At 54.1% G+C, this 14673-nt stretch overlaps 2 protein-coding genes and 1 long non-coding RNA gene across 3 annotated transcripts in view; 1 reads left to right on the plus strand and 2 right to left on the minus strand.

Moving 5' to 3' along the window:
* Positions 1–3526, minus strand: part of HPSE2 (heparanase 2 (inactive)) — a 111977-nt gene extending 108451 nt beyond the window's left edge. Inside the window, exons 1-2 of the mRNA XM_056351831.1 lie at positions 3259–3526; positions 2012–2169 (exon numbers count right to left, since the gene is read on the minus strand). Of these exons, the coding sequence (XP_056207806.1) occupies positions 2012–2169; positions 3259–3518 (418 nt within the window). The 5' untranslated portion in view covers positions 3519–3526. The remainder of the gene's footprint in view (positions 1–2011; positions 2170–3258) is intronic.
* A 392-nt stretch (positions 3527–3918) lies between these two features.
* Positions 3919–6599, plus strand: LOC130154990 (uncharacterized). The gene is made up of 2 exons (XR_008823898.1): positions 3919–4007; positions 6257–6599. It is a non-coding gene; the product is annotated as an uncharacterized LOC130154990 (long non-coding RNA).
* Positions 4007–6576, minus strand: LOC130154988 (basic proline-rich protein-like). The gene is made up of 2 exons (XM_056351830.1): positions 6470–6576; positions 4007–6353 (listed from the first exon to the last, which is right to left on the minus strand). The coding sequence occupies exon 2, from the start codon at positions 5854–5856 to the stop codon at positions 4048–4050; it is 1809 nt and encodes a 602-aa protein (XP_056207805.1). The 5' UTR covers positions 5857–6353; positions 6470–6576; the 3' UTR covers positions 4007–4047.
* Positions 6600–14673: the final 8074 nt, after the last annotated feature.

Genomic DNA, 14673 nt, shown 5'->3' on the forward strand with positions numbered 1-14673 from the left:
GGGGAGGAGGAAGGGTACCTAGCAGGATGCTTGCTGGCTTCCCCCACACTCAGGTGCTGATTGCCATCTTTTTTCTGTGCTGTCTGCCCAGGCTGTAAGTTCTTCGCAGCAAGGGCATCTGCTTGCATGTTTGCGCATGCCCTGATCCCAGGCAGGTCCCAGGCAAGCCACAGATGAAGGAACAAAAACCAGACCAATGCTCCAAAAGGAGAAGATGGCCACTCAGATCCAGTACAGCAGGGCAGCAAGTTGCAGTGGCATCAGGATTTCATTTTGGAGAACTGGATCCCTCTAGTGAAGCACTCAGTACAGTCTCAGCACAAAAAGATGCAAGCTACTAGCAACTCTAGCCCTGGAGTTTGCACACAGATCTTAACAAATACGAAAGCTTTGCTTCCAGGCAGGAAATCCCTTTTGCCACACCTTTCTGATTTACACCGATGCTTGATACACACCACATGTGTCCCCTCCTTCCCTCACCCACATTCGCAATGGTTCTGTTCCATATTTAAGTGATGAAAAGTTAAGACCTGTGGTTACAACTTCTATGAAAAGCTTCATTTTGAAGGGCTGCTACATTTCAACTTTATTGCCACGAGGAAAACTGAAAGAAGCCAAAAGCTTGCAGTCCTTCCTAACATGAAAGCTGTTGTGAAGACATTTAATAAGTGTAAGTTCTCTCCTGCAAGCTGTTGAAATATTGAAAGTGGGAAAATTTATTCCTACAAATGTTTCGTATGAGTCCCATCCACAATTTTATGCACTACACTTAATTTCTTCTGTTCAAGGTGGCTGCGGCAGGTTTGGTCAGCATTCTCTCCCAAAGTGCTTCTCAGTAGGCAGAGCTTACAACAAACCCTTCGCCTGAGATTTGTTACAAGAAAAACAGGGAATAACATCAGGATTGCTCCAATTAGGAGACCAAGAGAAAGATGGAGCACACAAACTTACCCACGTGCCTGCGTGTGGGAATAGAGGGACATTCATCTCAGTGAGATCAGATGTTACATGGGGGAACAGCGGGAGCAAGAGCCATCAGAAAACTGGCAAATGCATCTGCTTTTTCCATTCAGCCCTGTACTGCTGACTAGATCTCTGCAAAACTTCCTCTGTTCCACAGATCTGCCCATTGGGATATGTCTGGCATTAATTGGCCTTCAAAATTACTTATGGAAATATCTTCAACTAATTTTTGTAAGATGTTAAGTAAGGGGGAAAATGGTTTTTGGAAAAAAAAAACAAGCAAGAGAGAAAAATCGATAAATTCTTGCATGCGGACATGATCTTCTGCTTTTTAAAATAAATGCCTTAGGAGAGACACTTGGCCCTGACTATTCTACGAAGTTTCTTTGTGTGAATTAAGGGCCGCAAAAGGTGCGGAAAGCCTTTTGTGCAGCTGCGGAGCCCTGGGGAGGCGGGCAGAGGCGCGGGCAGGAGGGGAGCAGCAGAAAGCCGTGGGCCAGGCGGCGGCTCTCGGCACGATCTGCGATGGCAGAGCCCCCGAGGAGCGAGCAGCCTCGTCCGGGCACCCACCGGCGGGGACCGAGCGGCCCAGCCGCGCCCGCGCCCGGTGGGAGGCGGAACGCGGCACGGTACCGGGCCCCGGGGAGAAGAGAGCCCCATCCCGGGGCCGCGGTGCCCGGTCCCCGGCAGGAGCCGCGGCAAAGCCCCCGCTGCGCCCGACGGTGCCCGCTCGGGGCTTGGGAGCGGAGGGAGCCGGCGGGTGCGGCGGAGCGAGCGGTGGGACACGAAAAGCTCCGCTCCCCGGGGCCGGCCTTTTGTTCCCGGGGGTCGGCGTCCGCCGGATCCACCGGCAACGGGCGGACGGGCTCCGCCGATCTCCCCGGCTCCCCCCGTTCAGGAAGGGAAGGGTTCGGGGGAGGCTCCCCTGCCCGGTGCCTGGCAAGGCCCCGCCGGGGCACGGGGAGCGCGGGGCAGGCGGAGCGGGACCGCCCGGCGCCCGCAGCCCCCCGCCGCCGCGCCCGCCCCCCGCCCCGGCCCCGGAGCTCACCGTCCTCGTAGTTCTTGAGGTAGTAGTCGGGGCCGGGCCCGCCGCGGCTCTTGGCCGGGTTCTTCACGTTGTGGAACTGCAGAAAGTCCGTCCTCTTGCCCGCGAAGCGCAGGAAGGCGGGGGCCAGGCCCCGCGCCAGGGTCACCAGCCGCCGGGAGCTGGGGAGAGCAGAGAGCGGGCTGAGGGCGCCGCGGGCCGGGCCGGGCTCGCCCTGCCTCGGGACCGGCGACGACCAGCGGCCACGGGGTTTCGGGGAGCCGCCGTTGCCCTCTCCGGGCCCTGCTGCCCCGCCTGGCGCGATGCGCACGGGTACCTCCGCAGCGGCGCCCGGCTGCGGGGCTTTGCGCCGGCCGAGCGGCGCGGCCCGGGAGCGGGAAGCCGCTCCGCCTGCCGGTGGTGGCCCGGAGGCCGGCAGGACCCGGCTACCCCCCGACACCCCCCCCCCTTGCCCGCCCCGGCGCCCCCCGGACAAGTGCAGCGGCGTCCCGGCGGCAGAAGCGCTCAGCGCCGCGCGGGACCGTGCGGCGGCCGAGCCGCCGGGGAGCGGAGCGGGGAGGGGACGGGAGGGGGAGGGCAGCGGGAGCCGTCCCGGCTCCGCTTCGCCCGCTCCTTCCCTCTTCCTCGCCCCGCTCCTTCCCCGGAGGCGGAGGCGGCAGCCGAAGGGACCCTTGGAGCTGGCGTGCTGGGGAGACCCGCTCCCGCTCCCCGACTTACCCCGCAGGGAGAGGGCTTTCCGGCCGTCCCAGCGCCTCCAGGCCGCGGCCGCTCCGCACCGCCGGTGGAGCCCAGCGCAGCTGCAGCCTAGCTCTGCCCCTCGCGCCGGGCTGGAAGTCCGGGGAGCGGAGGGCTCTGAAGACCTGGCCGGCACCCCGCTCTCCGCCCGTCGGGACCTGGGGAAGGCTCGGCTCGGCAGGCGGCCCCGTTCCTGCTGCTGGGTTTTTTTGGGCTGGTTTGTTTTTGGTTGGTTGGGTTTTTTTTCCCTGTGCTGCCTCGGCCCCGTGTTGTGCTTTTTGCAGAGGAGCGGTTGTTGGAGCGAGGGGAGCACGACATTTTTTCAGTCATAACTGATAAGTCTCCGAAATGCTTTCTCCATTGCAAACATGTGCATCTTAATGGAAACCATGGCCTCGCTCCCTCCGTCACAACAAGCGCCGCCAGCAGCGCGGAGCCCGGCGGGGCTGGGCGGCGGGGCCGCCGGGGCGCCCCGCGGGCAGCGTGGGGAGGGCGCCGGGGGGCTCCTGCCTTACCTTAAGAAATCGAGCCAGCCATCATGAATGATGGAGGGGTCCAGCTGTAGGGAGAGGAAATTCTCACTGATTATCCTGACAGGGCTCTTGGTGTTGACATCAAGGAGAATGAGAGTTCTTCCCTTCACACCTGGAGGTTTCTCCACTGGCAGCGCTCTCCTGTCCCCGGCCTGGGAGGGCAGCGAGAAGGTGGCCATGAGAGCCAGCCCAGGTGCCATCAGGGCTAAGAGCCCGGGGGGGCAGGAGCTGGGACAGGGCATGCCGGAGAGCAGGAAACCCCTAATTAACTTGCTGTCTGCAGGGGCTCGCTGGTGGCTAATTGTCCTTATCTAAAGTGTGGGGCGCTCTGCCTTTTTTTGCAATGTTTTGGTGCTGGTGGAGGGGAACTCACGCCCCTGACCAGCCTTTCTCGCAGCCGGTGCCAAGACTCCTTGCAGCCAGCACCGCCCCTTTAAGAGATGCAGGCTCCAGACATTTTTAACTTTTTGAAGGTAAGGGGAGGCTCCTGGTTTAACCCCCTCGGCTCGGGGCCCGCCGGCCCGCCGCAGCCCCGCCAGCACCGAGCTTTCGCTTTGCGCCGGCTCTGCCGCCCACCGGCAGCCGCTTTCCGCCGCGGGAGCTCCCGCACCGCACAAAACCGGGCCGGAGCCGGGACACCGAGTCACCGGGGGGGTCGGGACCGGGGCCGGAGCGCGGCGGCCGCCCAGCCCGGCCTTATCTTGTCGCCAGCTGCAGGAATGGCCGAGGCGGTAAGGCAGCGGGGCGACCCCTGTTTGGGGGAAAGGGGGATTAATCACACCGGGGGGGGCGGGGAACCAAACCACTAAGCGGGACCGGCAGGGCTGGGCGAGGCCCCCGGTGCTGAGCGCTGACGGCTCTGCGGGACTCGACGGGCGCAGCGGGGCTGGGCCGCCGGCACCCGGAGCTCCGACGCGACACGCCCGGATCGCCCCGCTCGGAGCCACCGGCTCGGCCGGCCCGTGCACGGAGGCAGGTCGGGCACGGAGGGGGCGGGGGCGCGGGAAATCGGGCCGCCGGCCGCCCGCTCCCACCGGCCTCTGGGCCCAGAGTTGTCCGACCCGCGGCGGGGAAAGGAGGGGAGCGACAGCGGCAGCTCCCGGTGTGGAAACGTCCGCATCGGGGGTGCAAAGGACAACAGAGCTCGATGGAACCGACGATGTCCCTCGCGTCGGGGCCAGCCCGCGGCCCCTGCCTGCGAGACGGCCCGCGGCAGGACGGCCCGGTCTCGGCGCGCTGCAGAGGTGCGAGCGGACTCGGGTCTCGGCGCTGGGCGCAGGCTGGTGACACCGGGCCTGGGATCGGTGACGGCTGCCGAGCACCCCGGGAACGATCGTTCATCTCAGGAAGTGTCCACCCCAATGGGCCATGCTCCCTCACGAGCACCGGGCAGCCTACCACGCCAGCAGCCGGGTCCTGGGCAAGTCGCGGGCTGCCGCATGCCAGCAGCCGGCGAGCTCCGGGACGCATACAGCGCCCTACCTGGGCCCTCCGCCGCGGCCCGTCCCCGTTCCCGCTTCGTCCGGGCCAGGCGGCACGCAGGGCCCCGGTGCCGCTGCCCGGCCCGGCGACGGAGGGCTGAGAGAGGCTGGACTGAGCCGGGCCCGGTGCGGTCCGTCGGGGCCCCGCAACCCCGGAGCCCCGGGGATGGGGCGCCCGCAGCACCATCTGCTGGTGAGGGGCCCGGCGCGGCGGGGAGCCGGCACCCACCTGCGGACACCGCCGCGCCGGGGTCGGGAGGTGCCGGGGCCGCGGGGAGCAGCGGGACTCCATAACAGAGGCACACATGGCGCCGGGAGCCGGGCCGCAAGGAGCCGCACGGAAGAGCGGCCAGACAGCGGGCAGCCGTCTGCGGGGCGCCCGGCCCGGCCCGGGTACGAGCGGCGAGCGCTGCGGGGCGGCCGCCCCGAGCAGCCCGGGCCAGGGGCTATTCCAGCGCACGGACGGCCCGCTCTCCCGGCTGGGCTCCCCGCGGCTGGGAGCCCACTCCCGCTCCTCCCGCTCCCCGTGCAGAGCCACCTGCGGTCCCCGCCTGCCCCAGCCAGGGCCCGGGAGGCGGAGGGAGCGGAGCCGGTGTCTCCCACGACGTCTCACAGCTCGGTGCGCTCGGCGGAGCCCCGAGGAAAGTGGAGGCACTCGGGCCTGGGTCCCGAGGAAGTCCGCGGGCAGCGTCGTCTCCCCTGGAAATCTCCTGTCTCCTCGTCTCTGTGCCCTGCGAAACGCTCCAAGCCCCTCGCCCCGGGGGGCAGCCCCCCCTGCCCCGCTGCCAGCTCCGGGCTTGCCGGGGCACGGAGTCACCGTGCACCGAATAGCAAAGGAGGGGAGGGGATGAAACCTACCTCTGGCTCTGCTAGGGGTGAGCAGGGAACGCACAAACCAGGATTTGTCGTGACACCATCCCGGTAGGACAGAGCGGGGAGCGGGGCTCAGTGAAAGGCCGCTCGGACGAGGCTGCCGGGCGCGGCACGGGCTGGCAGCGGGCGGCACGGGGGCGCCCGGAGCAGCGGGGCTTCGAGCTCTGCAAGTAAGAGGATCCGGGGGAAAGGGCTGTGCAATTTCAGCTGTGCAAAGCCCTGGCATCCCGGGACAGGAAGAAGGCAATTTAAGCCTGGAAATTTGTGTTCGGCTGCAAACGCTTCAGCTGCAGTTTGCAATAGCGCTTAAAACTGATGCAGGACCTGAAGCCTTCGTTTCAGAAGCTGTTGAGATTTTTGGGTCACCTCCGAAAGAGGGACACGAGTTTCTGATTCATCTCGTTATTTTATGGTTTTTTCCTGTATTATCAGATGTCAGAAAGGCTTCACGGGCATTTCTTGCTTAAATTGGTGTGGTGGTTGCAGGCCGAATTTTTGTATCGCGCCTCCTGCTAAGGATGTCTGTACTTCAAAACGAAACTCTAGAGCATTACATAGTAAATGACAAGAAAGAAAACCAATTATCCTGTTTAACCTCCTTGATATATTTTTTCTTTCCTTACAAGCAAACTACTTTGGAAGAGAAATGTGTTTATTCTGAAACGTTCCTCGCAATTAGTCTCCGCTTTGAATGCAAACTCCGGATGCAGTGAAGTCACTTATCTGCGGAGATATCACCAACAACATAAAACAGCAGGGGAAGGAGCAAAAAGTCTCCCAGCTGCCAGGGTCAGCTTCCAGATTCTGGGAAGACGGCACTAAGGGAAATACTCACTTACCTGTCTCAGCTTTCCACACCAGTAACTGGAGCCTGCCCCGATTCGGTGGCCTCGCAAAAGCAATTGCACCCCACTTTGCACCTGGCTGCAGCGATGGCAACTCGAATCTAAAAATAAACTTCTTTGGGGAGTTCTGCGTTTTGTTGCTTTTTGGCTTTTTTTGCCTTTTTTAATGAGTTGTAGTTTTGCTGTAGAAGCCCTTTAAACGCTAAGAAGCTCTAGCTGCCTGCGAGCAGTGGAGGTGCAGGGAGCCCCGGGCCCCCAGCGCTGCCGCCCCCGGAACCGCTGGTGCCGCCCGGTGCGGGCCCGGTGCTGGCCCGGGGGGCTGCGGGGGGGCCCGGTACACCCCCTTCCCAGCAGTGCACACCAGATAGGAGGTATCTCAATTTACACCAGCTGCGACCCTGGCTCGCCGTCCGCAGGGGCGGTGAAGCGCTGGTCCTTTCTTATATTACGATAATTACTTCAGAAAGCCTGACTCACATAAAAAGTATCTATAAAGATTTACTCGCGGTTTTGTCGATTTGGAAATACGTTTCTCCATTTTCCATCTACTCTAAACTTGCTGGTTTTAATCTCCAGAACAGTCATTCGAAAAGAAAACTGGGGGAGGAGAAGCATTTCTATAAAGAGTTTAACCAAAGCACATTAAATATTTTCCCAACATCACCAAATAAACAACAATCCTCCAGCTCCCTATAAACTATTTAAAGCATGTCATATCATCTCTTCTGCTCTTGCCAATGTACTTTCCTTTTAATTTACAAGCCGATTAGAGCAGGGGCCTATCTTTTTGTGTATATTTGCAAAATGTTTGGCACCCTTTCAGTCAGTCGCAATTCACAAACACTTAAATCTGCATTTAACTTCATTATTATAGGTAATTACTTCGATTTCTCCTCACTTTTGTAGAGCTACTGCCTGTGAAAGTGCTTGTCGTAAATGGTCTGAGCAGTTTTTGAAGGGTTTCAGCAGAAGAAACCTCTTTGGATGGCAAGGCTGATTAAAAAAGAAGAAGAAAATGCACAATGGAAATTTAAACTGAGATCTCGGGCTGTACAAATCGGCCCAAAACAAAACGGGGAAAACCGTCTTAGGAGGAACATTTTTAGTTCACTAGAAAATAAACTTCTGCTCATAAATGATGAAAGTTATTATCATCAGAGGATGTCCTGTACCAAACAAACCTCCATTAGGCTGGGAAGGATAAAACAGGCTAGACAGCCTTTTAAAAAAAAAAAATAATCATGTCTTTGATTCCCAAGATATCAGCCATGTCTGTTTCTGTAGTGCTGTCAAGTAAACCTGAGTTATGGATGCTCTAAAAGAAGCCAGCAAGGAGAAAATTCAGCAAGTGAAAATGAAGAGCATTATCCATAGATACTTTACCAAAATACATTTTCTTCCCAGACATTTAAGTTCCTGCCCTGTACCATGGCATGACAATTTCTGAGAAGAACAGCAAGGCCCGTGAATGTGGTAAAGCTGTGGTCATCAGAGCATGCAGTTGCATGACAGATTCTTTTTACTGAGGTTTTTGCTCTTTCTGCACTGCAGTGTCCATCATTTTCACCACAAGAGCCTTAATGTCTGGAATGCAACCTCCTAAAACTGCCAGTGCCTCAAGGTGGGTGTTGCACAGTCTGAACTCCACTGCTGAAACCATTTTCTAGCATGTTTATATATCACATCTAACCTGAACGAGCAGGCAGAGGACAGTTGCCTGATTTAATACAGTATCTGTGCATTGCTCTTTAATGTAGGTAACCTGGGAAGTTCTGTAACAAGCGAAGACATCTGTCTGGGCTAGGAGGACTGGCTGGCAAGGGAGCTCAGCAACAGCGGGAGGAAAGCAAGCCTACTGAGAGCGCTTCCTCCCTCCATACGTGCAAAAAGCAAGGCATCAATCAAAACCAACTGCCTGGTCAGGAAAAGTACAGTTGGCAATTCTGTCTTTGCATTTTTGCCAGCATGAAAGCAACACAAACTGGTATTTCCAAATCTAGCCATAGGAAAATAGAGCACAGTGGTGCCAGGCTTTCCTTTGAGAGTCACTGTACTCACTAGCTGCCTAATTGGGAAACATATTAAAAAAAAAAAAAAAAGGGACAGGGACAGGGACAAAAACAAGGCAGAAGTCCCATAAAGGTTGGGAGTGTGGGAGCGTGGGCTCTCCCTAGCTGGCATACCATGGGAAGACACATGAGAAACTGGGCGATGAAGTTGGGTTTTAGGCAGCTGCTGATCAATGATCTTTTTCTTTTCTTTTTTTTTTTCTTTCTGTAACTTAATTCCCAGTTCTGTTAGATATCATGTACTCTGTTAGATATCTGTTAGATATCATGTACATGTTAGATAGCAGTTAGATATCATGTACTCTGCTAGAATAAGCTGCATTTATTATTTTCTGTAACCTGCCTAATTTGACATGTGGTGTCAAAATTACTCTGACAAGCCCAGGGTACCCTAACCCTGCAGATTTGTCTATAGAGAGAACTAGTGGGCTCCCAAAGTGTCCATCTCCTAACAGGTGTTTTCATGTTCTTGAAAAACCGAGATTCATGATTTCCATAAAGATTTGGGAACTGCTCTAGAGGCTGGTCAAACCAGGTGCCATCGCAGCAGACAGAAATGCCCTTTGCCCAGCACTCTTCAGCGAGCAGAAAAAACCCCCAGTGACTGAGAATACCTATGTGTATAACAACGCCCTTTGACAGAGAATGCTCTTTGCATCCATGAACTTCTCTGTACTCATCAATGGCTGGGACTGATTTAGCTTTTGTCTTTCGATCTTGAGTAGCAGCAAATGTGGCAGCAATTTGTCATAGTCAAAGAGATACAGAGGAAAAACACAACAGTGAGACCTGGAGCTCTGCAGCGCTCCAAAGACCACAACAGCCTCAGAAACATTTTCCTCAAATGGAGCCCAGCACTGAGGAGCAGAGAAATGTGTAGAATTATCCTTGCTTCACACCATCACGCGAAAAAGAAAGAGAAGTGAATACGCCAGTTTTACAAGCCTGAGAATGAATGTGAGCAAGTATTTGTCCCACCATCTGGGAGGAGATGATAGAGGTGAAGGAAGAGGGAATACGGGGCGGGGTGGTAAAAGTTCACAGAGACCTTCTATTTTTCTGGAGGGATGCTTCACATTCCAGCAGCAAAAATGAAGGAAGCGGACATGAGGAGTAGATCAGAGAGGGGGAAATAGGAAGATGGATGAAGTGCAAGGCTGGAGGAGCAAACGAGTCAATTATGAAAAAGAGGAAGGGGCTGTGTGCAGAAACCAACGAGGAGATGGAGCTCAGGGGAAGAAAAAGCAGCCAAAATGCTCTCAAGTTAGAGATGTTGCTGGGGTAAGAGACAGGAAAAAATGGGAATCTTTCAGGTAATGATAAAACTGTAAACCTCCGTCCCCTGTATCTATGCACTTATGGCACCTCTGTCACCAGCTCTGTCAGGACAACTAAGCACAGCCCTGCCATAGACAAAGACAGGATAAATCAGCTATGTCAAAGCTGCAGACTGTTGGTTTGCTTAGAGAAATCAGAAACTCACAGCTAGAGAGCAAGAGGAAGAACCACTGCGCATTATGGGTCACACCTGAAAACCAGACAAGTAGATGAAGGAGAAATAAAGTAAAATGCCAGTGGTGTAGAAGCACTGAACGCCCAGAATGAACACAGGAGATGAGGAGGGTAAGGAGTGAGCACCACCCAACAAGGGGGGAAGGCCAGCAGTACATCACTGAACTGTACTAATGGAGGGAGGAGAAGACAGACTGATGCTAGATAGACCTTAAACGGGCTGACACTGGATAGACCTTAAACCAACAGTCTGCTTTCATCACCCATCAAAAAGCTCTCAAATCCAGAAAAAGCAATCCTCTTTCTGCATAAATTCCAACAACAACAGTGAAATTCCTGAGCTGCTCCTCTTTAAGGTGGTGATTGAGAGACAAAGGTCTGCAAGCATCACTTCTTAGGCTGAAACCATGCAAAGACAAGGTCTGCCTGCAGCTTCACATGAATCTGATATAAACCCTACCTCTCCTACTGACAAGGAACAAGCAGATAGTTCCTTCCCTTACCTTGGGAGTAATGGGGCAGGAGAGAAATGTTGCATGATGACAAAGAGCCCCGAGAGAAGCATTTCCACAGTCCTTACAGCAACATAGCCTTACCTCAGCACTGCTTCAGTGCTGCCATGTCTGCAGAAGCAAGGGGGAAGGTGCAGGGTCCCCAGCACAGACACAGCAGCTTATTGCTCAGAAACAACTGCAGGGAAAAAGCATATATTCATAGTGCAGACATCTCCTTCATCCTTTCTACCACGATCCGGGTGTTGCCTGTTGTTGTTTCTTCTCCCCAGTTTCCCTTCTGTTAGCCCTTTAGTAACTGCAACATGGAGAAAGCTAAAAATAAAGCTACATAAGCAACATAATAGGCATGCAATTGCATGTCTATTTTCTTTGAAAAAAAAATGATGCTTTATTTCCTGTACAATGGAAACTACAGTTTGATGTTACAACTATTGGGTCTTGACTGAATGCAGAAATTTGCCTTAAACAATGACATTTTCCCCTGTATTTAGTATTACCATATGTCACTGATTATATATTTAAGTTGCAGAAATGAATTAAATTTCATGGCTTCCTCAAGTTAGATTCTCTTGGAGTGGACTGTCTTTTATTATTAACCAAAATGCTTGGGAAACCAGTTTAAATCAAAACAGCAGACTTTTGGTATCATTTCAGGAGAAAATTGGTTATCACAAACTGAGTGCTTAACACGTCATCATCCAGAAGGCTGGGTAAAGCTTTGCAAACCTGCAGCAACCATGGCCAGGATAGATAAAAGGGGTTAATTGAAAAACATGGACTCAGAGACGGGGGGAAAAAAAAGACAGAGTGCACTGTTTGGAGCTCCCTTGCCTGGGGTCTTATTCCTTCTGCCTCATAAGTTACTATATATCCCACATCTTAGTGCTAATTTCACTTACTTGGGGAAAGTATCTTCTCAGCCAGCTACAGAACATTAGTGACAATCATGTTGCATATGTATTCTAGGAGAAGCCAGCCTTGTCCTCGCTAGATTTCTTCCCGCTTTCTGGGGAGAAAAAAAGAAATCCAGATATTCTTTATTCCTTCTGTTTCCCATCATGATTTGGATTGCTAACATTTCTATCCCCACCAGCAGTCCCCCAGTGGCTCCTGGCCCTTCCTGGAGGATCAGTAGACAACAGAACCCCTGGGCTCCCATCAACCAGGAAGGAAGCAAATTGCAACCCACAGCCTCTGGGACCCTGACTTCAGGCCTTGAAGTCAAGGTGATGTGACTTTACAGAACTCCCCATGTCCATGCTTCCCTCCTCCTGGACCTGCACATTCAGAGCTGGAAGACGACAGCCGTGATTAGATATGTCACCACTGGTAGGGATCATGGGTGTCGCAGCCTGTGACACAGAAGCTGCAAAGAGAGCTCAGTGGGGGCACACAGGGTGTAAAGCCGAGCAATGTTGTAAGCGGAGAACAGGTAAAAAAAGGAGACTTTGGCATAAGGAGAAAACAAGGATAGCTATGCCGTGCTTGCTGAAGGACTCAGCAGGCAGGATACAGCTGGGACAGGCCTCGGTGAGAGCCTTGCAAATTCATGTCATACTTGCCAAAGACTCCATCAACTGAGCATGTGCTAAAGCTTAGTTTGTTTTGTCTTATTTGGAACTTTGGAAGATGTTTCCTATCTTGACTTATTGAACATGCTCCAGCCACACACCTGCAACTTCTGGAGTGCATCCTCTCAGCAAGAGGCTGGCTAGCACGTCGTCACTTATGCAGGGCAAATCCTACTGAAAGCACATCAGACCACAGCTTTCGCACCAGTTTACTTTTACATGTAGCACATGTAAGCTAACATCTGGCAAGAACACAACTATGTCTTGATCGACATGGAGCTCATTGCAGCAGATGGTGTTTGATATGTAGGACCAGGGCAGCTCCACCCCAAAATGAGCATTACTTCTCTTTGCATTTTTATACCCTCTGGCCACATCTTTTTAGGAGTGGAGCTATTGTCACTAAGGCTTTGCAGTCCCGTCAAGACCATATGCCACACTCAGCCCGCAGGTCACTGCCTAGTCCTAACATCCAGGTTATTTTGCTCCCATTGAGGCATCTCAGTGCCTGAAGCAGGATCCTGATGCAACTGTTACATTATACATTAATATATCATTATTATTATTATCTATCCCCACTAGCAGGTTAGCAATACTCTGAAGTAGATAGTGCCTCCAGTGCAGGAGGAAACTTTCTCTCCCAGCGCACAGTAGCTCCTACCAGCACGCATGCAAGCACCACTGGTAGTCAGCAAGCAATGTCTAGTGCCCATTTTGGGACAAAGGATGGAAAAGCCAGCAAAAAGCAGCCTCCAGTGCCACCTTTTCAAGACTGAGGGTTTCAACCTAAAGGGAAAAGCGTTCAGAAGAGAAAATCCAGCATCGAAATGAGCGTTGCTGGGACTCTGGAAGATACAAGACGTGACCATCCGTCTCTGCAGCTTTACACAGTTACTGTCCGAGATTCTTTTGCCAGAGGTTTCTTTTGCCAGTGCAAGTACGGAGAGAGATTGCCACCTTGTGGTTCCTCCTCCTGCAGTGCCATGGGTTGTTTTTTATAAATTATACTAGCCTAGACCAGTGGTTTCCAAATGGCTGGCTGAGGACTTCTGTGACAAAAGTACTATGGACAAGAACACTTTCCACTTACTTAATGCAAGTCTGTAACTCACAGTCTTCAGTTCCCATACTGAGAAACTGATCGCCAGAAAATCTTTCAGGAATCTAATCTGCAAGTTAATAAAGATGAGTAACTGCTGGCATGGGCACGCAGCTTCCAAAGAGCAGTCCAAAATGCTATGGCAGTGATGCACAAAACCGGATTGCCTTTACAATATTCTCAGCATCAAGAAATCTGTGAGAAATTCCAGGCGGATGACAGCCTGCAGTTTCAAAAATTTGGGATGATCTCAGACAGTAGTTCCCACAGGATCCTAATAAGGAAGGAGCAGCTATGCGCTCAGCCACACCACCTGCAGACAGAAAAGCAGGAGCAGACTGAGCTTGTCCCTCGTCGCTCTGGGTACCGCTTAGGACAGTTTGAAATCTGGTTGTCAGATGGTGTAAGTTGGGTAGGGTCTGCAAAAGGCAGTTGGCTCCTCCATAAATTATGCCCAGGCAGAGCACCAGGCAGTTCCTTCCTCACTGGAGCGAGGGGGGAGTTAGAAAGGGGGAAGATCAGCAAGCGCTTGTGAAGCACCATGCAGCCCCTGTGAAATCCTTGGAAATTAATTGAATCTGGAAAAAAATTAGCTGCCTCTCCCAAAGAGGGGGAAGAGTCTCTCCTAAGGCAGCAAGGAGCACAGATCTCCCTGGCAGCTTTTCACCCTATCCGCCTGCTGACATACTGACACAGAAAGTGGCCCAGTTTCATGGGTGCAGTAATGGAGCACCTCCTTTTCCTCCATGACATTTTCTGAACCAGCTTCCTGCTTTCCCATAGGCCTGTCATAGTTGTAAGCAAGTGACTCTTTTCCAGTTCCCCAGCCTCTTAAGCCCAGTTTAAGGTTGCTGTGGACGCTAGTCAAGGGAAGACCCAAAAGTTTCAACAGTCCCCAAGTGCCTTCATCAGCACATACTTCCGAAACTGGTAAACGCTGTTCATGCATCACATTCCCCATCAGGTCTAGAAATGAGAGTAGCTGTTAGGTACAGTTGCTTCCTAGCAAGACTGCAAACCTAACAACTATACTCCCCCCTTGGAAAAAAAAAATAAAAAATCACTCCCACAGGAGGAAGGGCGATTAATTTGAACCGAAAAGCTGAAGAGCTGGGCCTCGGCAGATAGCAGAGGGAGGCTGTCCGCGGATCCCGGCTCCAGAGCCCGCCGGCAGGAGCCTTCCAGCAAACCGCGACTGCAGCGCGCACGGGGAGGCGCAGCCCCTGTCCGGTCCCGCCGTGCTCCCGGGACGGAACCGGCGGTGGCGGGCGGCCGGGGCAGGGCTCGTCGCTCGGGGCCGGCAGCCCTCTCCAGCTGCCGGGGCGGGTGGCGGCCCGTACCCCCGGGGGTGGGCTCCCGGGCAGCCCCGCCGGCGGCGCGCGGACGTAGGGAAAGGGGGCGGTGCGGCCCGCCGCGGGGACGGGGCAGTGCG

The sequence above is a fragment of the Falco biarmicus genome, chromosome 9 (assembly GCF_023638135.1).
Source record: "Falco biarmicus isolate bFalBia1 chromosome 9, bFalBia1.pri, whole genome shotgun sequence".
NCBI classification, from domain to species: Eukaryota; Metazoa; Chordata; class Aves; order Falconiformes; family Falconidae; genus Falco; species Falco biarmicus.